We start from the raw sequence: 26,583 nt of genomic DNA, 5'->3' as shown, positions 1-26,583 counted from the left end.
CCTTTAAAAAGATACCTTGCTATAACTCCTGCTCATCTATTGTATCTAAATGTCCACTCTACACCCACCCTTTGTAAAGTCTGTTTTTTGGATCCACATACACACTCCATATTAATGAATCGCTCGTTGCTAAGTTTTATTTTACCTGTTTCTGATCTCCCTTCCTTATTTAGGCATGCCTCAACTGTAGAATATGATTATCATTGGTTTAATAGTTTTGTTTTATGTGGTATTTATATTGTTTCCTCTTAATTTCTTTTAATTGTAAAGCCTGTTGCTGATTTATTGTTCATTGTAAACCGAGGTGATGTTTTTAACGTGCCGCGGTATATAAAAAAAATCACTAAATAAATAATAAATAAATATCCATCAGATTTATTTGCGGTGGTGCATGCAAATCTCATGCATATTCATTAGGGATATCCTGAAAACCCGACTGACTGGGGGGGCGCTATAGGACCGGTTTGAGCACCCCTGCTCTAGGGCACACAGTTCATCAAGTACAGCAATTAGCTGAATATTTATTCTCCATTCAAATGAAAGTTCTAGAACATTGTTGTGGATTTTAATATACACGCAGAGGCTGCTGTCACTTATGAAGGCCGCCAACTATAAACAACTAATAAAAATGACCACATATGAAAGATGTCATGTAATTGACCTTCCATTTTACCTGGAGGAATGATTGAATGAATAACTGGCCTAAATCTATGAAACGTTTTATGGTTAGATCATTGTCTGATTTTGTTTAACTTAGCTGTTAAGTTGCATCTTAAAAGTAAATCACAATGTGTAAAAAAAAAAAAAAAAAAATAATAATAATATTCCACCGAGGCATTTTTAGATAAATGAAGTGACAGGATGGATGAACAATGCAGTGGAAGAATTAGTTGATAAATGGAATGATTTGTTTATCCACAATATATGATAAGATGACTCCACCGCAGAAGGGTAATGGTTTGTGAGGTTAAAAAAGCTGCCCCTTTGTACACAAAAGGACCTTTGTTTTATGACTGTGTGAATTCCACTTAGAATCAAAACAAGGCATCAAATATACAGGTCATAGCTGAATTTATCTCTGTATTATATAGTGAAATTTTTAAATCATCTACTAAAGTACTTAACTTTTATGAATGCAGGGGCGGAGAATGTAGAGAATATGTTGTTCACTATCATCCAAGGAGCTGTAGACTATCCAGATCCCATTGCACAGAAAACATGCTTTGTTATCCTTTCCAAACTGGTTGACCTTTGGGGTAAGTTTTTAATTTTTAACCACTATGAAGGTTTCATGGTTAATAGGGGTTTAACCAAAATAAATTTGTTCCCACAGGTGGCAAAGATGGACTAATGGGGTTTACAGATTTTGTCTACAAACACATTGTACCTGCCTGTTTCTTAGCACCTTTAAAACCAACTTTTGACTTAACAGATGCTCAAACAGTATTGGTATGTATTGTAAAACCCTCAAGATAAGCAAAAATATGAGAGTTTTCCATGTTGTGTATTTTTTTTTTTTGCTAATGTAGCAGTATATTTATAGAATTTGGGTTTTATATAAAGAAACTATTATAACAGAGCGCCAAACAATTGACATTTGGACTTTTATTTAAAAGAAGAGAAATGCAAAACATTTCACAAATTAGTAAAGACCCATGGTTGAAAAAAATGATCAAAACTTAATATTTTGAAGTTATAACAACATGATGATAAGGGAGGAAAAAAAGACTGCGTGCCCATGGTGAAGAGACTTTTCACCTCTAGCAGCTTCAAGCAATCAGTCTAAATCCTTCCCAACTCTTAGAAAATATTGTTTAAAGAAACATTTTAAGAAGTCCAAAATTCATCTTAAATGGGGTCTTCAATAATTGGATCGATGTGGCCAACATTTCGCCAAAACCAGGCAAAGATTCATAAGTCAAATATTTTCAATGTTACTTTGCCTGGTTTTCAAAAGTTTTGGTTCCCTGACACAGCCTTTTGGTGAAATGTTGGCAACGTTGAGCACATATATCTGAGAAGGGTTTAAATGGGAGTGCAAGATACATATGTATATGTTTTAGTAATATTTACTTATAAGTGGGGTTTGAATGGAGTATTGGGGTTTATCACCTAATCAGATGGAGTTATTCCTCAGAAGGGGTGGTCTGCATCTAAGGGCGGTTAGGTGCGCTATGGGGGAATGGGGAGAGAGGGGATAGGCAGAATGAAAATAGTGGGTTTTCTGGATATGATGGACTTTAGAGTGTGCACTGGATGTGAGCAAATATAGAACAAATGGGATGTTGCTTTTGGCGGCTTAAGGAAGACCTGCTATCTGATAATGATTTCAATGCTGATTTAACACAGGAGATTGAGGAATAACTCACTCTGAACAATATGGAGGAGGTGTATCCAACTCTGTTGTGGGAGGGTTTAAAAGTGGATATGCCTGAGAAACTCTTTTCTAGAGCTGCTTATCTTAAGAAGAAAAAAAAGGAGGGATTAAGATTACAACTCATGCAAAAAATAGGTAAACTGGAGGCCAAACATAAAAGATGTAATGAGGAGTTAGCTCATCAGGAGTTGAAGGCGCTAGGCTGTGTGGAAATTGCATCTCAGATGTTATGGACCAAACAAAATGTATTTTGAATTTGGAAACAAAGCTGGGCATATGTTAGCCAGGTGTTTAAAGGCACAATCCTTACAAAGTTAAATCCTTAAGATCAAGGATAGGGAAGGGAAAACGATATATGACCCTAAGTTGATTTCTAACCACTTTGCCCAATTTTATGAGGAGCTATATGCGACGAATAATAATTTTAAGAAAATAGATATTGAAAAATACCTTAACTCATTCACTCTACCATGCCTACCAGTTGAATGGAGCAATAAGGGAGGAGGTAGTGCTGGCAGTTATTTCAGATTAAAAAATGGGGACTTGATTTCTACATGGCTGAATTTTATAAAATGGGCAAACAGATAGTAGTGAAATCCTTGATAGCTATGTTTAACTATCTGAAGGAAGGAGGGAAATTTCATACGGGGAGGAAATGTGGCGGGAATTATTGTAATTGTGAAGAACGGGGGAGATCCTACGCTTTGTGGGTCTTATAGACCTATTTCTCTCATCAATTTGGATTTAAAGATCTTAGCAAAGGTTCTAGCAGTTTGTCTGGGTCAGATAGCATCATTTCTTATTCACGGAGGCCAGACAGGTTTTGTCCTGGGTAGAGTAGCTGCGGACAGTGTGCGATGGGTTTTGAATCTTATCTGGTGGGTTCAACATCATAGTATACCTGTGGTCTTGTTGGCAGTGGATACCAAAAAGGCTTTTGATAGAATGCACCGGACCTACTTGTTCCAGGTATTACATAAAATGGGTTTGGGGTCTAGTTTTATGACGTGGATCCTGAGCCCTTTATGATCAACCAAAGGCATCTGGCAGAGTAAATGGTGGACATTCAGAAATGTTTATGGTGGGCAGAAGTACAAGGCAGGGTAGCCTGCTTTCTCCTTTACTGTTTGCACTTTCTCTTGAACCATTTCTGGAGACGGTTAGATGTGACAGAGATATTAAAGGGGTGGAAGTTTGTGGGAAGTCATTTAAGATGACCCTATTCGCAGATGATTTAATGTTTACCATTTTGGATCCTGAGAAATCTCTTCACATGCTTTTGGGAGAAATGAGAAGATTTGGATTAGTGTCGGGGTTTAAAGTTAATGAATACAAATCAGAAGTCTTAAAATTAACCTTAACTAGGGACTTGGAGAGGAATTTATGACAGCAACTTCCTTTAAAATGGGCAAAAGGGAGTCTGAAATATCTTGGACTCTGGTTAGAGGCAGAATTGAAGACCCTATTTGATCTAAATTATGGCTCACTAGTGGATGGGATATTGAAGGAACTGGAAAGGTTGGGTTTGTATCCCATTAGAACATAAGAAAATGCCATACTGGGTCAGACCAAGGGTCCATCAAGCCCAGCATCCTGTTTCCAACAGTGGCCAATCCAGGCCATAAGAACCTGGCAAGTACCCAAAAACTAAGTCTATTCCATGTTACCATTGCTAATGGCAGTGGCTATTCTCTAAGTGAACTTAATAGCAGGTAATGGACTTCTCCTCCAAGAACTTATCCAATCCTTTTTTAAACACAGCTATACTAACTGCACTAACCATGTCCTCTGGCAACAAATTCCAGAGTTTAATTGTGCGTTGAGTAAAAAAGAACTTTCTCCGATTAGTTTTAAATGTGCCCCATGCTAACTTCATGGAGTGCCCCCTAGTCTTTCTACTATCCGAAAGAGTAAATAACCTATTCACATCTACCCGTTCTAGACCTCTCATGATTTTAAACATCTTTATCATATCCCCCCCTCAGTCGTCTCTTCTCCTAGCTGAAAAGTCCTAACCTCTTTAGTCTTTCCTCATAGGGGAGTTGTTCCATTCCCCTTATCATTTTGGTAGCCCTTCTCTGTACCTTCTCCATCGCAATTATATCTTTTTTGAGATGCGGCGACCAGAATTGTACAAAGTATTCAAGGTGCGGTCTCACCATGGAGCGATAGAGGCATTATGACATTTTCCGTTTTATTCACCATTCCCTTTCTAATAATTCCCAACATTCTGTTTGCTTTTTTGACTGCCGCAGCACACTGAACCGATGATTTCAAAGTGTTATCCACTATGACACCTAGATCTCTTTCTTGGGTTGTAGCACCTAATATGGAACCCAACATTGTGTAATTATAGCATGGGTTATTTTTCCCTATATGCATCACCTTGGACTTATCCACATTAAATTTCATCTGCCATTTGGATGCCCAATTTTCCAGTCTCACAAGGTCTTCCTGCAATTTATCACAATCTGCTTGTGATTTAACTACTCTGAACAATTTTGTGTCATCTGCAAATTTGATTATCTCACTCGTCGTATTTCTTTCCAGCTCATTTATAAATATACAGTCACGAATTCTTTATAAAACTATACAGTCACGAATTCTTTATAAAACTCTCTCAATCATACACAAAAGTCTGTTAAACTCCAACCTCAACTGGCTCAACCCCCCCCTCATACCCCGTACCTCCAAGAGACCTACACGCCCAGCACTCCAAGGAACACTCCAAGCCCAAACTATTAAATCCTTTAAGCTTTCCTCCACTATTAATAGAGCCTTTTCTCTGGCCGGCCCCACGTTATGGAACTCTATGCCCCATGATATTCGCACTGAGACCTATACCCCCGCTTTCAAAAAGAAACTTAAAACCTGGCTCTTCCAACAAGCTTACTCCATCACACCCCCTATTACATAACTCCCCCTCCGACCCTTACCCTTACTCGGATTTCCTGATTTGACCACCTCTATGCTTGTCGATTTGGTACTGTGCACTAATTTCTGTATATAGTTTTAATGTAAATAGTTTTGATGTAAGGGCTCCCCCCTAATTTCAATTATATGTTTCCTAGTTCAGTATATTATCTGTTTTATGTAAGGGCCCCGCCCAATGGTTTTGTGTTCACTGTAAACCGATGCGATGTGCGAACGGTCATCGGTATAAAAGAAACGTTAAATAAATAAATAAATAAATAAATATTGAAAAGTAAGGGTCCCAATACAGATCCCTGAGGCACTCCACTGTCCACTCCCTTCCACTGAGAAAATTGTTCATTTAATCCTACTCTTTCCTGTCTTTTAGCCAATTTGCAATCCACAAAAGGACATCGCCACCTATCCCATGACTTTTTACTTTTCCTAGAAGCCTCTCATGAGGAACTTTGTCAAACGCCTTCTGAAAATCCAAGTATACTATATCTACCGGTTCACCTTTATCCACATGTTTATTAACTCCTTCAAAAAAGTGAGGCAAGACTTGCCCTGGGTAAAGCCATGCTGACTTTGTTCCATTAAACCATGTCTTTCTATATGTTCTGTGATTTTGATGTTTAGAACACTTTCCACTATTTTTCCTGGCACTGAAGTCAGGCTAACTGGTCTGTAGTTTCCCGGATCGCCCCTGGAGCCCTTTTTAAATATTGGGGTTACATTTGCTATCCTCCAGTCTTCAGGTACAATGGATGGTTTTAATGATAAGTTACAAATTTTTACTAATACGTCTGAAATTTCATTTTTTCAGTTCCTTCAGAACTCTGGGGTGTATACCATCCAGTCCGGGTGATTTACTAGTCTTCAGTTTGTCAATCAGGCCTACCACATCTTCTAGGTTCACCGTGATTTGATTCAATCCATCTGAATCATTACCCATGAAAACCTTCTCCATTACGGGTACCTCCCCAACATCCTCTTCAGTAAACACTGAAGCAAAGAAATCATTTAATCTTGGTTTGGCAGAATTTATTATTAAGATGAATGTGCTTCTGAGATTTTGCTACTTTTTTTCAAACACAGCCAGTTGCTATACCAGCGAGAATGTTGAAAGAGTGGCAGAGGAAGCTTCTTCATTTCATCTGGAGAAGGCGGCCTCCCTGGTGGCTAGTGAAGTTCTGTTCCAGTCTAAGATACAGGGAGGTTTAGGGGTACCGGAATTGTTTTTTTATTATGCTGCCTCGCAATTACTCAATTACAAGTGATCCTGGAGTGGCACTATCAAAACAAACCAAAAAAAATTGGATAGATCTGGAGCGTAATATGGTAGGATCACCACCTATAGAGATTTTAATATGGACCGCCGATAGACCTGAATGTCCTTTGAAGGGGTGTTCTCCTTTTACACATCACACTTAAACAGTATGGCGACAATATAGGAAGAGGCTGGTGGGTGACAAACAGTTTTGGCATCGATCCTCCTTTTTGTTTCATAAGGGTTTCCTCCTGGGGCGTCAGCGGGTGCGGCTGCATATTGGATGGACTTAGATATTGAAAGACTGGAACAGGCAGGGGCGGTTCTATAATGAGCCGGCTGCTTCAGGTGGCAGAATTTTGAGGTGGCAAAAACTGCCCTTCTCAGAATTCCGCTGTGGCATCCGTCTCACCCTGTCTGCCCCTGCCGCAGCTGCCTCAGCTCAGGCCAGTTATGGCTGGAAAGAACAGAGAGAGGCTGGGGCTGCCGCTGAAGCTCAGGCAGGCCATGGCTAAAGAAAAATGGAGAGAGGCCGGCGGTGGCTGAAGCAATTACTTAGCCACGGGTGGGCCGTGGCCCACCCACTTTAGGACCAGGCCCACCCAATCAGTGTTGCCTAGCAGCCCAAGAAGAGAGGCCTTGTTACAGGGCTGCAGTGGACACGCCGGGCAGAAGGAGGAAGATGCCCGCGATGCCGCTGAGATCTGCAATGCTGGTTGTCAAAGGAAAAAAAAACCCTCACAGGAAGGCCCCTATTCTTCTGCTCCTCCACTTGTGCCAGCCCTGCACATTCAAAACCCTTGCGGCCAGTAAGTTCTCTGTGCTGATTCCATGTATCGTGAGATCAGCATAGAGGATTGCTAGCCATGAGAGTTTTGAATACTGCGGGCAGACACATGAGGAGCAGCAGCAGCAGAACACTGCGCCCCCTTTTGCTACCTGTTCCTGTGTTTTGTGTTTGTGTGCATGTGGGAGCCTTCCTGGGGGTGGGAGGGGTGTGAATGGGAGCCTGCCTGGGGGGGGGGTTGGGGTGGGAGACAGGGTCCGGGGAGTCTGCCTGGGGGTGGAGAGTGTGTGAATGGGAGTCTGCCTGGAAGTGGGCCCGGGGGTTATGAATGGGAGCTTGCCTGGGAATGGGGGTAGGGTGTATATGAATGTGAATAGTAACCTGCCTAAGTGTGAGTTTGTATGTGGATGGTAGCCTGCCTATTGGGGGGGGGGGGGGGTTGTCTGTCAATATGAATGGTAGCCTGGCTAGGGGTGTGTGAATGGAGCCTACCTGGGGGGAGCTGTGAATGGAAGCCTGCTTGGAGGGAATGTAATGAGAGCTTACCTGAGAGGGGTTGTGTGAGAGAGCATGTAGGAGTGAGAACTTGATATGGGATTGGGAGACTGCATGTGAGGGAGAGCATGTGAGAATGGGAGCCTGTGTGTTTGTGTGAGTGGTAGCCTGCATATAAGAGTGAGAGAGAGGAAAATTGGTTCTTACCTGCTAATTTTTGTTCCTGTAGTACCACAGATCAGTCCAGACCGTGGGTTGAGCCTCCTGTCCAGTAGATGGAGACAGACCAAAACTGAAAGGGTATCCTATATCAGGACAGAGCCTACCCTGCATCCCTTCAGTGTAACCATTGTCAAAGCAGAAAAGTATAAAGACAACGAGTATAAGGTCAAGCAAGTAACAAGGAAAGCAATAAATCTGTTAAAACAATTGAACGAGAAAACAATTGAAGGAACTCTGTAAATAAACGTATAAAATATCCAAGGTCATCTTAAGAGATGCTTCCGGTGCCTTCAATGATAATCCAAGAAAAGGACATCCCGATACACCTGTAAGGACAAAGAGACTTCAAGCGGACGGACCGAAACAGTAAGGGAGGGTGTCTGGACTGATCCGTGGTACTACACGAATGAAATTTAGCAGGTAAGAACCAATTTTCCTTTCCCTGTACGTACCCGGATCAGTCCAGACCGTGGGATGTACCAAAGCTTCCTGAAATAGGGTGGGACCGAGACAGTCCCAGTTGAAGAACCTGCCAACCGAAGGACCCAAACATTGGAGCCTGAACATCCAGACGGTAATGACAAGCAAAAGTATGCAGAGATTTCCAAGTAGCCACCCCTGCATATCTCCTGAGGAGAGACCGACTAACTCTCCGCCCACGATGTCTCCTGAGAACGCAAAGAATGAGCCTTAAGCCCATCGGGAACCACTCATCCCTGACAGATATATGCTGAAGCAATAGCTTCTTTCAACCAACACGCAATTGTAGCCTTAGAAGCCTTGTTGCCCCTATTGGGACCATTCCAAAGAACAAAAAGATGATCCGAATCTCGGAGTTCATTGGTAACCTGAAGGTAGCGCAATAGGACCCGCTTCACATCAAGATGCCTAAGATCACCCCCTGCTGTACCTGCTATGTCGTCAGCAGAAAAAGCCGGGAGTTCTACTGACTGGTTGACGTGAAAGGAAGAAACAACCTTAGGCAAGAAGGAGGGCACCATCTTGAGGGGGAGACCCCTGAATCCGAGAAAAAGGAAGAGCTCTCTACAAGACAACGCCTGAAACTCCGACACCCTCCTGGCGGAGGAGATGGAGACCAGAAAAACAGTCTTAAGTGTCAAATCCTTAAGGGTAGCTTGGCGGAGGGGTTCAAAGGGAGCCTCGCAGAGGGCCTGGAGGACCAAATTAAGACTCCACGAAGGACAAGTAGCACTCACAGGCGGCTTCAAATGCTTAGCCCCTTTAAGGAAACGAATAATATCCGGATGAGCCGCCACTGAATATCCAACCACTGTGCCTAGAAGGGAACCAAGGGTGGACACTTAGACCCGCAGGGAGCTAAACGACAAACCCTTCGATAGACCCGTCTGGAGAAAGGAAAGAACCTGGGATATCTGAGCTTTACGGGCCGACACGCCTGATTCCGCACAGACAGTCTCTCAAAAATCTTCCATACCCGGACATAGGCCAGAGAGGTAGACTGTTTCCTGGACTGCAGCAAGGTGGAGATAACCTCCTCCTTATATCCCTTCTTTCTCATGCGCTGCCGTTCAAAAGCCAGGCCGCTAAACAGAAGCGATCCGCCTGGTCGAAAAATACGGGACCCTGCCGAAGAAGGCGTGGCAGATGACAGAGGCGAAGAGGACCGTTTGTCGCTAGGTTCACCAGATCCATGAACCACGGTCTGTGGCGCCACGAGGATGTCTGGCCCCCTGTGAAGTTCTATTCTTCTGAAAACCTTTCCCACCAGGGGCCATGGAGGAAACACATAGAGAAGAATCCCTTGAGGCCAGGGAAGGACAAGGGCATCCACTCCTTCGGAGCAGTGCTCCCTCCAGCGGCTGAAGAATCTGGGAGCTTTAGCATTGCTCAAGGTCACCATCAGGTCCAGATGGGGAGGGCCCCACCTGTGAATAATCAGATCCTTCGCCCCGTCAGTCAATTCCCACTCTCTGGGATCGAGACACTGACGACTGAGGAAATCGGCTTGAACGTTATCCTTGCCCGCAATGTGGGAGGCCGCGAGGCGCTCCAGCTGCCGCTCTGCCCAGATAAGCAGCTTGCTGGCCTCGAAAACTACCAGGTGACTCCTGGTGCCCCCCGGGTGGTTGATATAGGCTACTGTGGTGGAATTGTCGAAGAATACGCGCACTGCTCTGCGACGAATTAGAGGAAGAAAGACCTTGAGAGCCAGGCGCACCGCCCGTGCCTCCAGCGGGACTGGGCGGGAGACTAGTACCCCTGCGTGGCCTGGGATTGACAGACCGCTCCCCACCTGGAGAGGCTGGCATCCGTCGTCACTACTATCCACTACGGAGTCAGTAGGGGCATTCTCTTCAGGAGGTGCGATAGCTACCATTGTATGGCGGCGATGGTAGAGTCAGAGAGAGGTAGTGGCGTCTGGAACTGCTCGGAAACCGGTTTCCAGCGGGATAGCAAAGCTTTCTGTAATGTTGCATATGCGCAAAAGCTCAGGGGACCGTGGGAAGCAGAAGCAAGAGCAGTTTGTGCACTTGGTCCATAAGTTTGCCGACTCGGGTATCGAAGCGTGTCCCCAGGAATTCCAGGACCTGGGAGGGCTGAAGGTTGCTCTTGGAGAAATTGACTATCCACCTGAGGGAGGAGAGGAGAGCCAAGACCCGGTCAACAGCTAGTCTGCAGAGAGTCATCGACTTGGCCCGCACCAGCCAGTTCAGGTAAGGATGGACTAGGATCCCTTCTCAGCGGAGGGCTGCTGCCACCACCACCATGACCTTGGTAAAGGTGCATGGAGCGGTGGCTAGGCCGAAGGGCAGAGCTTGAAATTGGAAGTGCTGGCCCAGGATGTGGAAACGGAGATACTTCTGATGCTCGTGCCGGATAGGTATTTATTTATTTTATTTATAGGTTTTTATATACCAACAACCGTTTGCACATCGTGTCGGTTTACAGATAACTTAAAACTTTTTGGCAGTGCCATTACATTGAACAATAACTATGCGTACAAGGGAAGAACATGATAATATTACATTGAAAATAACTATGTGTACAAGAGAAATACATGATAATATGGAAACTGGATAACTATTTACAAGGTACGACTGTTCCTCAACTGGGTAGCGGATGAGGAAAAAATCAGCAGGAGCACATTGTAAAGGGTAACACATGGAAAGCACTATAAAACAGCTCAGGAGGTCAACGAGAAGAAGGTTATTGTGGGAAAAAGTCAGCGGGAGCACATTGTAAAGGGTAATACAGGGAATGCACTATACACAGCTTAGGAGGTCATCGGGAGGATGGTTATTGTGGGAAGGATAGGCCTGTAGGAATAGCCAGGTTTTTAGTTTTTTTTTTAATTTGGGTGTAGATGTTTCAGTGCGCAAGTCTGGGGGCATAGCATTCCACAGGGTGGGGCCAGCCAGGGAAAAGGCTCTGTTCATTGTGGAAATAAGTTTCGTAGATTTGATAGAGGGAGTGTGGAGTGTCCCTTGGAGGGCAGTACGAGTAGGTCTGGTAGATGTGCGGATAAGCAGTGGGGGGTTGATCCAGTCGTGTTTTCGTTGATGAAGCTTTTATGAATGAGGGAAAGAACTTTGAAAAGGATACGAGATTGTATTGGTAGCCAGTGGAGTTCGATAAGGGTAGGAGTGATGTGGTCACGTTTTCTGGAGTTAGTAAGGATACGTGCTGAGGCGTTCTGTAGGAGTTGCAACGGTTTAGTATGTAAAGCAGGGAGACCAAGGAAGAGAGCATTACAGTAATCTATTTTGGAAAAGATAATAGACTGTAGTACTGTGCGAAAGTCAGTAAAAAATAAGAGTGGCCGGAGTTTTTTGATGGTTTGTAATTTGAAATAGCAGTCAGTAAGGATAGATTTAATGAAGGGTTTGAGAGAGAGCTGGTTGTCAATAAGGACGCCAAGGCTATGGGTGTGGGAGGGGAAGATCCGTGGTGGAGTACGCAATGGGAATGGAGGGAGAGGAATGTTTGTTAGAGATGATGAGTTCCGTTTTTTGTGGGTTGATGGCAAGTTGCATGTCAGTGAATAGCTGGTTGATAGCGGTCAGGCATGATTCCCACTTTTGAAGAGCAGTTTGGAGGGAGTCAGTGAAGGGGAAAAGAATTTGAACGTCATCTGCGTAGATATAGTGTTTGAAGCCAAGATTAGTAAGGAGGGTGATGAGGGGGAGCATATAATTGTTAAATAGAGTGGAGGAGAGAGAGGAGCCCTGGGGAACGCCTTGGTCAAGGCGTTCCCCAGGGTACGGGTCAGATTCATTATTGCCAGTGGATACTGTATAATGACGATCTTGTAAGTATGATTTGATCCAAGAGAGAACGGTGCCGGAGATTCCGATGTTACTGAGAATGTTGATTAATATGATGTGGTTAACAGTATCAAAAGCGGCAGATATGTCTAACATGGCAAGGAGAAATGAGTTCCCAGTGTCAAATCCTTTAATAATGGTGTCAGTCAGGGATAGAAGCAATTTTTCAGTGCTCAGGTTTTTCAGCAATTTCAGCAATTTTTCAGTGCTCAGGTTTTTCCGGAAGCCATATTATTTGGGAGGAAGGATGTTGTTGTGTTCTAGGTAATCAGATAGGCGAGAGTTGACTAATTTTTACAAGATAGGTTTGTGGAAATAGGCCTCCGTCAGGTTGAGGGAGGCCAGATATTCGCCCGGACGAACTGCCGCTATCACCGCCTGCAGGGTTTCCATCTGAAAATGGGGTACCTTGAGGGCCCAATTGACCCTCTTGAGATCCAAGATTGGATGGAACGACTTGTCCTTCTTTGGTACGACGAAGTAGATGGAATACTGGCAGATGCCTTGTTCCTCCTGCGGCACTGGGACTATGGCTCCCAAAGCTTGAAGCCTGGCGAGAGTCTGACAAACAGCCGTCCATTTCCGGGGACCGCAAGGGGAAACCATATAGAGGTCTGGCAGATCTCGAGCAAACTCTAATGCGTAACCTTTCTTTATCACCTTGAGGACCCATTGGTCTGACGTGATTTTGGCCCATTCCTCCAGAAAATGGGAGAGACGTCCACCTAAGTTGGGAACAGAGGAATGGGCCAGCCGGATCTCATTGGGAGGCGGGCTTTGCAGAAGAATGTTGCGGATTACCATCCCGGAAGGTGCGGTGGCCACGAAAGGAATGAGACCATGTCTGGGACCTGGAGGAGTTTCCTCTGGGGAAAGGAGCCCCTCGCCCTGTTGGCATATTTCCTCTGTCCCCTGAAGCGGGAATGAGTGGGGAAGAAAGACCTAGGCTGTTTAGGGCGGTCCTCCGGTAGCTTTTGAATCTTGTTCTCACCCAAGGATTTAATAAGCTGCTCTAGGTCCTCGCCAAAAAGCAACTTACCCTTGAAATGAAGTGTGCCCAGCTGTGACTTAGAAGAGAAGTCCACCGACCCGTTGCGCAGCCAGAGGAGGCGTCTGGCCGATACTGCTGATACCATCGCCTTGGCTAGCACCCAGAGTAAATCATAGAGGGCATCCGCTCCATACGCCACTGCCCCCTCCAGTCGCTCCACTTACTCCGCCTCTGCAGGCGGGAGGTCCTGGGTGCTGAGCAATTGTTGGACCCACCTAAGACTTGCCTGCTGCAGATAGTCGTCCAGACACCGAGAGCCAAGACTTCGAAGATACGCTTAAGATAAAATTCAAGCTTATGATCCTGGACATCCTTAAGGGTGGTGGCTGCCACCACCGGGATGGTAGTGTGTTTGGTGACCGCAGAGACCGAAGAATCCACTTTAGGGGTTTTCAGCATTTCCAGGCAATCCTTGGGAGAAAGGGTAGAGCTTATCCATAGCCCTACCCACCCCTAGTTCCGTTTCGGGAGCTTCCCATTCCCGAAGGAGCAATAGCTTGTGCATAGGATGGAATGGGAAGGTGCATGGAGGCGCCCTTAGTCCCGCCAGGACCAGGTCCATGTGAGCTGGCATTGCAGACGTAACCGTATCATCTGGAGGGACCTCAATCCCCAGTTCCTGCAGGATAAAGGGAATGAGCGGCTCTAATTCTTCCCTCTGAAACAATCGTAATACGCGGGGGTCATCCCCTTTGAGAGGGGGACCTGGTAAGGACGGATCCACGTCCGGGTCCGGCAAGGCGGATTGCTGAGGTGGATCCGAGGGGCTACCCCCGGTACAACTGTAATCCTTATGGAGCCTTGCGGGTCCGGCGGAGTGGGCAACCCGCGGTATCTTGGCGGGTGAGGGACTTGGGGGAGATGTCCTCTTCCTCCTATAAGCTAGCCAGGTAAGACTTGTGCATCAGAAGCACAAATTCTGAGGAGAAACTTGGTCTAGTTTTCCCAGGGGGGGGGGTTTGGGATCCTCATCTGGGGGGGGGCCCAGGGTGAAAATCGGGTTCCTCAGCCCCCTGCAGCTCCAACTTGAGAGCTGAACGAACACCCAAGATGGCTGCCGTTCCCACGATTTGCCGGGTCGGGAACAGCCTGGCCATGCAGCGTGAGGAGCGCCCCCGGGTCCGCAGTGGTGTCTGCACCTCAGACGGACCCTTCCCACCCGGTAAGCAAGAGAAACAAACCCCATTGCGGGAGAGCCGAAAGGCAGGCTCTCCGCAGGCCAAACAGTGAGATCGTGGCATAACTGACAGGCTGTCCCCAGAGAAAAGCCGCGAGCAGGGGAAAAAAAAAACAGCTGAGCCGGGGAGAGGAATGAGTACAGGTGATCGAACTCTGCCCGTTCCTTTCTCCGTTACCACTGCCTGAATTTAAAATGGCTCCTTTTTCAAGAATTAGAGATTATTTATTTATTTATTTTATTTATTTATTTTTAACAGGGGAATGAGCTTCCCTGTAATCTCCACCGGGGAATTAAGGCGTCCCGGGGCTCAAGGCAGTCTCTGAGTGGGAGGGACTGGAACTACCAGTATCGCCCCAGCACTGGGAAGGGAGACTAGACTGAGAGAATTCATTTAGGAAAGCTATCTCTCTTGAAGTTTACCTAAATGAATTTGCCTTAAATCTACCTCCAGCTTTAGCGGAAAATGTGGATGATTGGAATTGCTCTATTGTTAAAACATTAGATATTGTTGCTCCTCTTAAAATAACAATGCAAAAATACCAATTGAAACCTAATCTTCCATGGTACAATAGTAAAACACGTCTCTTGAAAACCACTCTTAGGAAAAAGGAACGTCTGTGGATGAAACAGAAGAGCACTAATGCAAAAAACGAATTCCACAGCACCTTAAGATTATACAGAAATGAACTTAACCAAGCAAGGAAAATTTGTTATGCAAACAAAATAGCCTTGGCAAAAAACAACCCTGCTACATTATTTAACATAGTGAAATCCTTAACTATACCTTGTTCAACAGAAAATCAAGAAATAATGACATTTGTGAACAAATTGCAAATTCTTTAAAAAAAAATAAAATATATATATAATATAACACAGGAATTCTCTACTCTACCTTACCCCATTTACAAACAAAAACATGTAATTGCCGAATGGATGGAGTTTCATGCTATCACACCCATGGCTATTCAAAAAACTACAAGTAAACAAAAGGTATCAAACTCTCCAATAAACCCTTATTCTGGCATCTTGTTTAAAAATATTGCCGAAACTTGTTCAGATCACTTATGCCAGATAATTAACCAATCTCTAATATCCGGGAAATTCCCTGATCTACTTAAACTTCTATATTGCCTATCTTAAAGAACAAGACTTCATCATTTATGGATTTCTCTAACCTCAGACCTATTGCCTCTCTGTCCTCACTAGCAAAAACCTTGGAGTCAGTGGTCTTATTCCAGCTAACATGATATACTAAACCCAAACCAACATGGGTTTAGAAAAGGGCATTCCACCGAGACCCTTCTTTTGTCTTCTTTTGATACATTTTTAAGAGGATTTGACTCTTACACTGATTTCATTGTGATATTTTTAGATATTTCAGCAGCTTTTGATACGCTGGACCATAAAATTTTGATTTCTGTCCTCCAATACATAGGAATCCAATCTACAGTATTAAACTGGTTCAAAAGCTTTCTTACTAACCGTACCTCTCAAATTAATATCTGATCCTGTTCTTCACAACCCTACACTCAGTCAACAGATGTTCCCCAAGGTTCGTCTCTATCTCCTATACTATTCAATATATATCTTCTACCTCTCTGTCAAATCCTATCATCACTAAATGTGCAATATAAAATTTATGCAGATGACATTCAACTATTTGTTCCCTATAAATCATCTTGGTCTGAGACTTTCTCTTTGATTCAACTTTACATCAAAACTATAGAACAATGGATGGCTCATAATTGTTTAAAATTGAACACAAAAAAACCAGAAATACTATTTCTCAGTTATAGATAATCATAGCAACGCCCCTCCTGCAAACATAACTTTAGGCAAAGATGTTATTCCAATTACTAAACTAGCACGAAACTTAGGTGTTTGGATTGATTCCAAATTAACATTAACTCAACACATATCTAAAACAGTAAAAAATTTGTTTTTCAAACTACATGTACTAAAGCGACTTCGCCCTCTTCTGTTTTTTCGTGATTACCGACTAGTATTACAGACACTGATTTTTTTTGGGTTTAGATTACTGCAACGGGCTTTATCTGGGTTTACCTGAAACTGTGATCAGACCTCTTCAGTTGATCCAGAACTCGGCGGCAAGGCTTCTTACGACTACTCCCATGAGACATCACATTTCCCCCATTTTACAAAAATTGCATTGGTTACCCATCAGATTCAGAATCCAGTTTAAAATTTCCATGACAATACACTCTCTATTAAATAACTCAGATTCTATTTGGATATGTTCTACACTAAGAGTATATAAACCTAACAGAGAACTTAGATCTGCCGCAAAAAACTTATTAGAAATTCCATCAATTAAAAAGAGCCTTTTCAGTGGCCGGCCCCATTCTGTGGAATTCGTTGCCTGACCTAAGACAAATTTCCAGCAGAAATGAATTCAAGAAAGTGCTAAAAACTTATTTTTATCTTATTTGAATTTTTATGTTACTACCATTGTAAACCGCTTTGGTCAATCTTGTATTGGTAAAATGGTATATAAATATTTTAAATAAATAAGGGGCAAGCCCCTCTAGGCCCCCCAAGAGCGAGGGGACAGCACTGTCCCCTGAGATAGTTAAAACAACAAACAGTTGTAAATTAAAAAAAATATATATATTTTTTTTCAAATTAGACAAAGAAATTAATACCTCCTTGAACTTTGAAAGATAGATAGCAAAGGACCCCGCAGGGTATAGATAAAGAATTGAAGTAAGGGAACTGCAAGGTGAGCTACCGGCATCTGCTGGAGACAGACATATACCGAAGGGATGCAGGTTAGACTCTGTCCTGATATAGGATACCCTTTCAGTTTTGTTTTGGCTCCATCTGCTGGACAGGAGGCTCAACCTACGGTCTGGACTGATCCGGGTACGTACAGGGAACCTGTGTGTGTACGAATGTATGGAAGTAGAAGCAGGAGCCTGCATGTGAGAGTGAGAGCCTGTGTGTGTTTGTAGGAGTAGGAGCCTGTGTGAAAGCGAGCATATCAGAGTGAGAGGCTATGTGTGTACGTAGGAGTAGGAACTGGTGTGTATGTGAGAGAGAGCATGGAAGAGTGGGATCCTGTGTGAGAGAGCATGTGTGAGAACATATGAGTGTGTGTGTATGTGTAGGAGGAAGGAAAGAAGACAAAATAAGAGACCCTGGAAAGGAAAAGACAGACGGGGGGGGGGGGGGGGGGGGGGGGGGAGAGACTGGGACCAACTGATTAGAAAAATAAGACAACAAAAGTAAAACAAATTATTTTGCCTTTCAGTGATTGGAATATACCATCTTTGGGAATGTGCATTTTTTTTATATATTTGTGTTTTGCTTTTTCTTCAGTATTCCAATGCTTACTGGAATACTGGTTTCTCAGGCTTTCCATTTCAGTTTTGTTTGCATGTTTGTTTCTAATTTGTAGTCCCTTATTCTGTCTTAGATAAGGGTCTATCTGTGCTGTGCATCTGTTTCAGAGATGTTGTATTTTGACTAGTATCTAGTTTCTCTATAGCAGTCTAGCTTGTTCTTTTTGCCCATTAGGTAGCGTATTAGTGTTCTAGGACCTGATGTAATGTTTGCCTTGCTGCCTTTTCATAGGTAAGGTTGCTGCTGTTTGAGTCCTGAGAATTACTGTTATGGTATGGTAAAATTGTATTTATTTATTAGCAGGGTTTATGTTACTTCACAAAGTGTTTGGCAGTGAAGGGAATGTGTTTTGCTGTCATTGAGGTGACACCAGAATTTGAATTTTTTTTGCATGTCCTTGTTTTGTTCTGCACCTGTTGCAAATCTTTTTATTATGATTATTGCTGTTTTATTGTAGTTTTATGCATTTTTGGAAAGAGGATTCTTAAAAATATATTGATATTGGTTTTATTATGTGATTGGATTGGATGTTGCTGATGTGTTCCTTATTTTTTACATGATATGTATTTATAAACTGCAATAAATATAAAAAGTTAATATAAATAAGGCATTTTGAATGTTGGTAAGTGCTTGAAGTAATAGAATTAAAATATTTTAAAATGTCACTCATGTATGTTAGCCGTTGCAACTACTCAAAAATCCATTGTAGGGTACATGTAAGACATTATTTATCGATAAGAGTACAATTAGTAGGGCCTAGATTTGATTGTCTACTGCCCACCCATGTTAACCTTGGTCCTCCCCAAAAATTCAGTTCTGGCTACGCCACTGGGCTGAAGAACAGAGTGGCTGGGGCTGCCAGCGGAGTTCAGGCCAGTGGTGCCGGCTGAAGAACAGAGAGAGGGCCCCATGTGAGAGAGGCAGCTTTCTTATGTGTGCGTGCACTTGTGTGAGGCAGCTTGCTTGTGTGTGTGTGTGTGAGTGAGAGAGATTGCAAGCCTGGCAGGGGGTGAGAGAATGTGTGAGGGTGCTTTCATCTGGGTGCCAGAGAGAGGGGGCAGAGCAGTGGGGGTGCCACCTCATCCTTCGCCTCAGGCAGCAGATTCTCTTGACTGTCCCTGGGAACAGATATGGGACGGTAGGGCCATATACTCATTTGAGACAATTCATCAGATTTATAATTTGGAGGAGGATAGATTCTATTACTTGCAATTAATATCTTTCGTCAGATCCAAGAGAGTAATAGAGGATCTACGAAAGAGCAGATCAATGTTTGAGGTATATTGCTCAAGAGCTGATGGAGTAGAAAAAATTATATCTAAAATATGAGCTGCTATTTGGCGTATTGGATCCTAAACCGAACCATGTTATACCCTGAGAAGGATTTCTCTGGTCCGAATGAAGAAACCAAGTGGAATTTATGCTATCAGTTCACTGGGAAAAGTTTGGTGTTTACTCTGATACTGGAAAATGGGTATAAAATACTATATAGGTGGTATCTTACACCAGTCTACTTAGCCAAGATGATTACTGGTATATCAGATTGCTGTTGGCGTAATTATGGGGGAAGGGGTAGTTTTTATCATATCTGGTGGAATTGTACAAAGGTACTAGGATATTGGGATGTGGTAACTAACTTAATTGAAGAGATTACTGTTAGACAAGTTCAGAAGATTCCTAAACTATTTTTGGTTACTATTGAAGTTGATACACTAGAGGAACAGCACAGATGTCTGGTTCTTCATATCCTGGTGGGAGCGCTCTGTGAAGTCACAGCTTGGTGGCATAAAGCAGATGATCCCCAGAAAATAAATTTGCAGGAGAGGATCACACATTTCCCTGTACGTACCCGGATCAGTCCAGACTCCTGGGTTTTGCCCCCCCCCCCCCCAGCAGATAGAAACAGAGAAGTTTACAGAACAAACTCCGCCTTATATAGGATGGTGCCACCTACAGTCCGGCAGTATTTCTCTGTCTCTAGCAGATGGTGGAGGTGCAAAAGTTTTTTCTTGTGTTTGTAGTGATTTGTTAATCTGAAAGGTTGAGCGTACACAGTTAGAAAAGCATATTTTAGCCTAAACCACATGGTTTCTGAAGGTGTGTGGTGGCCTCCCAGGGGATTGCCAGGTCCTGAGGGGACCATCCCTCCTGGTTTCAGAGGCAGCTGCAGCTAAGGGCTGAGAGCTCTGTTGCTGGGTGTATGCAGCACTGGGGTGATACCGGGGAACCCGACTCACTCACCCCAGACGGTCCAGGAACCGCGCAAGACCGGGCAAGTACAGCTTGATAAAAAAAAAAAAAAAAGTTTTGTTTGTTGCTTGTCTCTCGGACTCAACTATGCCTCGCGATCTAGGTGGGGCTTTAATCGCCGTTCGGGCCTCCGGGGTGGTTGCAGATATTGGTTTAGATTTATATGATATATGATGCAGTGGAACTTGATGGACATCCAAAATGCAATTTTTTTGGGGGGAGGGGGGTTTTGCAATTCAGCCATGGGGGATGAGCATGGGAGGTGATGGGGGGGGGGGGGGGGGGAAAGGGAGGAACTGTAAAATGGTTTATGCAGTCAGTGTTTGCAGCACAACACATTAGGGATTTTTGCACAATGTAAAGTTTGAGGGTTTTCCAATAAATATATAAACCTCTGTTCTCTTTGTATGAGGGTTGTAGAGATATCACCCATCCTCCCCTTGACTCAGTCCTATAAACCACAAAAAAATGTTAAGTCTTCTAAAGTGTGATTATGGGATAGCCAGTACTCAGCCAATAGTGCTTGGATTTTAGCAGTGTGAATGCAGCTTTTATGTTCCACAATGCACATGTGCACTTGATGCTGTGTTTGTCCTATATAGATCAGGTTGTCAGAGAGCCATTATTACAGATAAGCATTGCCATTCACTAGCACTTCTTAATTGATGGTTTCCATAGCAGTAGACTCCACTGCCAGTTGATGTAGTTAGTGTTGGTTACAAGCTAAGATCAGGTCTATTATTGTCATGGCTCATCATCGAAGATTGATTGATGTGACACCTGTCCATTAACGGTGTCCCATAGAGGGAAATGAAGAATATGATTGATCAGATACACAATATTAAGAGGAAAAATACCCAGACGCCTCTGCTGTACTGTGGCCTGTCAGAGGTGAATGAAATCTGAGTGCCTTTCTAAGCATGACTTGCAGAATATCCCTGAGATCGACCTACTGGCAGGTTCTATAATTACAGGCCAGAAAGGCTTCAATGACTGTTTGCACCACAATACAAGGAAACTTAGTTTGCATGAAACCAGGATGCAAGCTTTTGTCTTACAAATGCATAATTTCAACGGACAGAAACCAGTTGAAAAGAAGATCCCGTGAGGTGACAGTTTAAATTAAATCCTGGTGCCAGCCGACGGAATTCAAGCCTAGCTCCTATGTAAGACTAAGACTGCTATCTGTTTACACAACAAAAGAAGAAAGGAAGAATACAGTGCATCAAAGCCTGGGTGATAGAGGAACTTTTATCATGGAAGGGTGGTTTCAGGAAAGACTAGTAAATGAATGATTTTTACAACTGAATGGAGGATGTCCTCACAAGCATTTCCTATACATGATAGATTGTCATGACAACAGCATAATGTATCTTTGTAAAGAAGTCTTTGGGCAGTCACGTCATTCATTCTGGAAGCTTCGGGAGTGTTGTATTTTGATTATATAAGTCAGGGCATGTCAAATATTCACTGAGATGCTAGTTATTACTGATAGAGGGCATTTATATCGCATTTCCCAGGAACACTTGTCTTGGACTCTCTTCTAAACAGCTGAATAAATTATATTTTAAAACCTCTTGCTGAGTAAGAAGTGTTCTTGTTGCCCTGGCTTTGAGTCCAGAAATTATAAACATTATTTTTGCAAATGAACTACCATTTTTGGTGCATGGAATAAACATTTTTATTTTATTTTTAAAAACATTTTGAGTGACATGCAGGATTTTTCCCTTTCGGTTTTTAAACCATATTAATTGAAGTCCAAGAGGACTTCTGTTGTTTCCGTGCACCTGTCAAAAATGTTCTATTTCCTAATAAAACTGGCCTGGGATAATTCCTTTGAAGAAAATCACAATGTGCTGACCACACAGAAAATAAGCCTTTAGTCAGAATACAATTCATATTCCTTTTTTTTTTTTTTAATAATTTTTTATTTTGAATTTTCACATTACCTTTCAAGCAACAAACTTGATTTGCAAGCAGAAATACAAAAGGAAAAGTAAAAACAGGAAAAAAATTAAATTACAAAGGAAATAAAATGAAATCATAGTATTCTGCATATAAAGTCCTCTTCAAAATGTGAATGCAAGCATAAACACAGGTATAGTTTACTAACCATATTAAGGAAATAGGGATCTGATAACAGGAAGCAATATTTCTGATCGAGTAAAGCTACAGCCTAAAATACTCATTCAGTAGCCAAACGAGAAGAGCTAGTAAAAGACATTTTCTTTCAAAAAATTAGAAAGCTGTTGAGGAGAAAGGAACATATATATATTAATTTGATGCTTAATTATACATTTACATGGAAATCTTAGTAGGAAAAAGACTCCCAGTTGTAAGACCTGAGGCCTCGATTGAAAGAATCCAGTTCATATTCTGATGAATTTTACTGTATTTCATATTGATTGGATTGATAAAATGTTCTGTTATATTCTTCTTTAAATGCTTAGGTCTGGCACTCATTGGAGTTATCTGAAACCATAGAATGAATATACATATGTGCCTTAACTTTTATGTTAATAATCTGTGAAAGTGTGAAAAAGTGGTAACCATGACACTTGCTATCTTGCCTCATTCTGTAATGTTTTGCCATTCCGAAATGTTGAAAAATATTGCTTTGACAATCTTGTTTTTTGGTTTATATTTAAACAAATGTTTGCTTTACTTTTCCTAGGCTTTATCAGAATGTGCAGTGACAATGAAGACAATTCATCTCAAAAGGGTAAGGCTATAGAAGACATTTGTACTGTATACAAATATGTTCAATTGGTCTAAGAGAGAACACACTCTGCCTTCAGTTAGTCCTGGTGCAGCACACTCAATACAAATACAACAGCAAAAACCCTGCAAAAAACAAGTTTTGGTTCCCATCTGAAGAAGGAATCTGTGTGATCTTAAAAGCTCATGTACTGCAGCTTTTTTATTATTATTATTATGATAAACCATATCACAATCTACAGATTCCTGTTTTTAACAGGATCAGTACAATTAAACTCTTCAATCTTTAGTATAAATTATAAACATTTTGCTATATGTGGGAACCTGATCAACTTTCCTAGTACCAATTACATGTATAATAGAAAGTTGAGCACCCAATTCATTAATCATTTAACCATTCACATTAAAATCATTTTTCTTTTAAACATACGTATTAAAATCACTTGTTTACAATAAATACCCAGTAACCAATTAATACTTTATTTGTGTTCAAGTTCAAGTGAGTGCATTCAAGTGATTGTATATAGTTTATCACTCATAGATATAAATTAAAAGTACTTGTTTTAATAAACACTTTGTGCTATCATTTAGTATAATTGTATATTTTATTTTTACCCAAAAAACAAATCGGAAGCCGATCCAGTTGGCTGTGATACAGTAAAGACAATGAGAATCGGACGATCAGAAGAAGCCCTTTATTTCAATGCCCGACTCTGGCCGAGTTTCGCTCATAGAGCTGCCTCAGGGGCAACTAAAATTAAACAAATAAATATACAACCTTAAAACAACACAATTAAATAATTCAAAACAATAAGGACATAAAATACATGTATAGATGTACGTACTTAAATCATAAAATAAAATACATGTATAGGTGTTCAGATAAAAATTAAAATAACACAATTAAATAATTAAAAATAAAATACATGTATTAATGTGTGAATACAAACAAAAAGTGCTTGATACATGTATAGCTATATAAACTCATGGAATCCAAACAAATTAAAATTGCATTTGGACATCAACATGGTGCAGACAGAAAACAAAGAATGAATGATTCAATAGAACTGGAGAGGCAGACTTTCTATGAATGTAATTCTTAATCAGAGGATATAGTGGAGTCAATGTAATCATAGTTAGTGCTTACTTCAATTAGCAGGACTTAAAATATGCCTGCAGGGCTGCTGTCACACTGTCACAATGTCACAATATCATTAGTGTCTAAATAGAAACAACAACATATAGATTTTAAACAAACCATTCATCTGTTATATAAAAAAGGAAGAAAAGTGAAAAAAAGGATAGAATAATCTGCCCACTGACATTCACAGGTCTTTCGCACAATATCATACAAGTCATCAAGAAACACTGGCACATATTACAAGCTCTTCCAGCATTCTGTGATAAACAAATAATGGTTGCCAACAAACGAGAAAAGAATCTTAAGGAATTGCTAGCACCATCAGCGTTACCTGTCGCTTTACCCAAGATGAAAGAAACAGTAGGACATCGCCCATGTGGTAATTGTTGTGTTTGTTACGTGAACCTCAGAACACAGAGTTTAGAGATAGGCAATACAGATAGAGTCTTTAAACTTTATGATTCAACAAATTGCAAAAGCTCGGGAGTCATCTATGTTGCTATTTGCCCATGTAAAAAGTGGTATATTGGTAAAACAGTGAGGCAATTTAATAAAAGGGTAATTGAGCACAAAAGTGCAATAAACAGATTAAATGAAGGGAAACCTTTAGTTGCGCATTGTATTGAGACTGGTCATAAATTCTCAGACTTTAGGTTCTGCGTAATCCAAAAGCCAAATGTGAGCTGGAGAGGCGGAGATTTTAATAATTTACTTCTTAGAAATGAATAGAGGTTTATTTATTTTATTTATTTATTTATTATTTTTATTATACCGAGTTTCATGATAAGAATCACATCAACCCGGTTTACAATTAACATGTGTGTGGAGGCAGGGAGTAACATAGTGATAAACATTTCCCAATTCAACATTAAATATAGTGTGAAACTTTAAAATATATTATTTATATATTTATGAATTTAATACTTTATCACCTAATGGTCTCAATAGTGAATCTGATTTAGGAGTTTATCTATGAAAATTATCTGTATTAGTTAATAACAATTGGAGTCCAATGATTTTATAGTTTTTGTTATCTTTGTGATTTTTTTAAGCTGTCACAATTTATTTTTTATAATTATCTTTTACAGTTGCTTTTATTATTTTAAGCTGTCACAATCTAATCATTAATTAACCTTTTTAACAGTATACTTAATTTTAATACATGATATAGTTTGACATATATCAATCAAAAAAAGTATTTCACCATGCATATTTGGATAATTGTATTAGTGGCAAATTAAAATTACTGAATGTACACCACTCTTAATAAGGTTTCCCAGAGTACTAGAGTACACTGTGAGAAGTGGTAGTAGAAAATTAAAATTGTTGAATGCACATCACGCCTAATAAGGTTTCCCATAGTACTAGAGTGCACTGTAAGAAGTTTCCTGCTTCTACATTTAAAACTCTCCTTTTTGGTTAGCAGAATGAATATCCTTTGTATGGCAGGCTACAAATGTAGCGATTTAAGTCTATGTAGCAATCACGGACAATAGCATGAATGAGAAGTTCTAAGGAAGTTGTGCTAAATGAGGTATATGCAAACAAAGGTTGTGGTTTTAGTAGTGTTTGCTTCTCTGATTGAGGTGAGTCAATTGCTCTGAGAACATTGAGAGAACTGCCAGAGTATATCAGCATTGCTTTGATAACACTCGGAGAGAACTGCCAGAGTATATCAGCTGACAGCTGAAAGAAATTCTTTTTGGCGCGAATTCCTTGCAAATCTCGCGAGAATCACTATAAGTACTGGGCTTGACGGCGTCTCTGTTTGACACTAGCAGAAGGAATGTCAGAGTGTTTTGCAGATACGTGATCTCTCTGAAGCGCAATCAGTTAAGTATTTGGCTGTGATTCCTACGTTTGATGCAGATACTATGGCTTTGTTTTATTGAGAAGCAACAGCACAAACTGTTCTTCAATTTGGAATGACCTTTTTATATATTTTTTAAAAGTAAATTGGCAAAAGGTTTGTCCTAGTCATATATTTTTATACAATTAATATTATGATGATAACTTATGGTTAATGTGCTATAGACTACTGGCTGTGCAATTCTCAATAGTTTTGAATATATTTTTTTAAATATTTTTTTTAAATTAATAGTAAGAACTTCATTTATTATTTTACTTATTTTTAAACATTGCTAGAATTATATAACAGATGAATGGTTTGTTTAAAATCTATATGTTGTTGTTTCTATTTAGACACTAATGATATTGTGACATTGTGACAGTGTGACAGCAGCCCTGCAGGCATATTTTAAGTCCTGCTAATTGAAGTAAGCACTAACTATGATTACATTGACTCCACTATATCCTCTGATTAAGAATTACATTCATAGAAAGTCTGCCTCTCCAGTTCTATTGAATCATTCATTCTTTGTTTTCTGTCTGCACCATGTTGATGTCCAAATGCAATTTTAATTTGTTTGGATTCCATGAGTTTATATAGCTATACATGTATCAAGCACTTTTTGTTTGTATTCACACATTAATACATGTATTTTATTTT

General features: G+C 41.3%; 1 protein-coding gene across 5 annotated transcripts in view; it reads left to right on the top strand.

Annotated features, from left to right (window-relative positions):
* Positions 1 to 26,583, top strand: part of XPOT (exportin for tRNA) — a 296,178-nt gene that overhangs the window by 196,416 nt on the left and 73,179 nt on the right. For all 5 annotated transcript variants that reach the window (XM_029615696.1, XM_029615695.1, XM_029615692.1 and 2 more), the window contains 3 exons: positions 1,140 to 1,256; positions 1,334 to 1,449; positions 22,890 to 22,937. In XM_029615696.1, coding sequence (XP_029471556.1) covers positions 1,140 to 1,256; positions 1,334 to 1,449; positions 22,890 to 22,937 — 281 coding nt within the window. The remainder of the gene's footprint in view (positions 1 to 1,139; positions 1,257 to 1,333; positions 1,450 to 22,889; positions 22,938 to 26,583) is intronic.

Source organism: Rhinatrema bivittatum, chromosome 9 (genome assembly GCF_901001135.1).
Source record: "Rhinatrema bivittatum chromosome 9, aRhiBiv1.1, whole genome shotgun sequence".
Lineage (NCBI taxonomy): Eukaryota > Metazoa > Chordata > Amphibia > Gymnophiona > Rhinatrematidae > Rhinatrema > Rhinatrema bivittatum.
The sequence above is the reverse complement of the archived record's forward strand: the minus strand, read 5'-3'. Positions and strand labels throughout refer to the sequence as shown.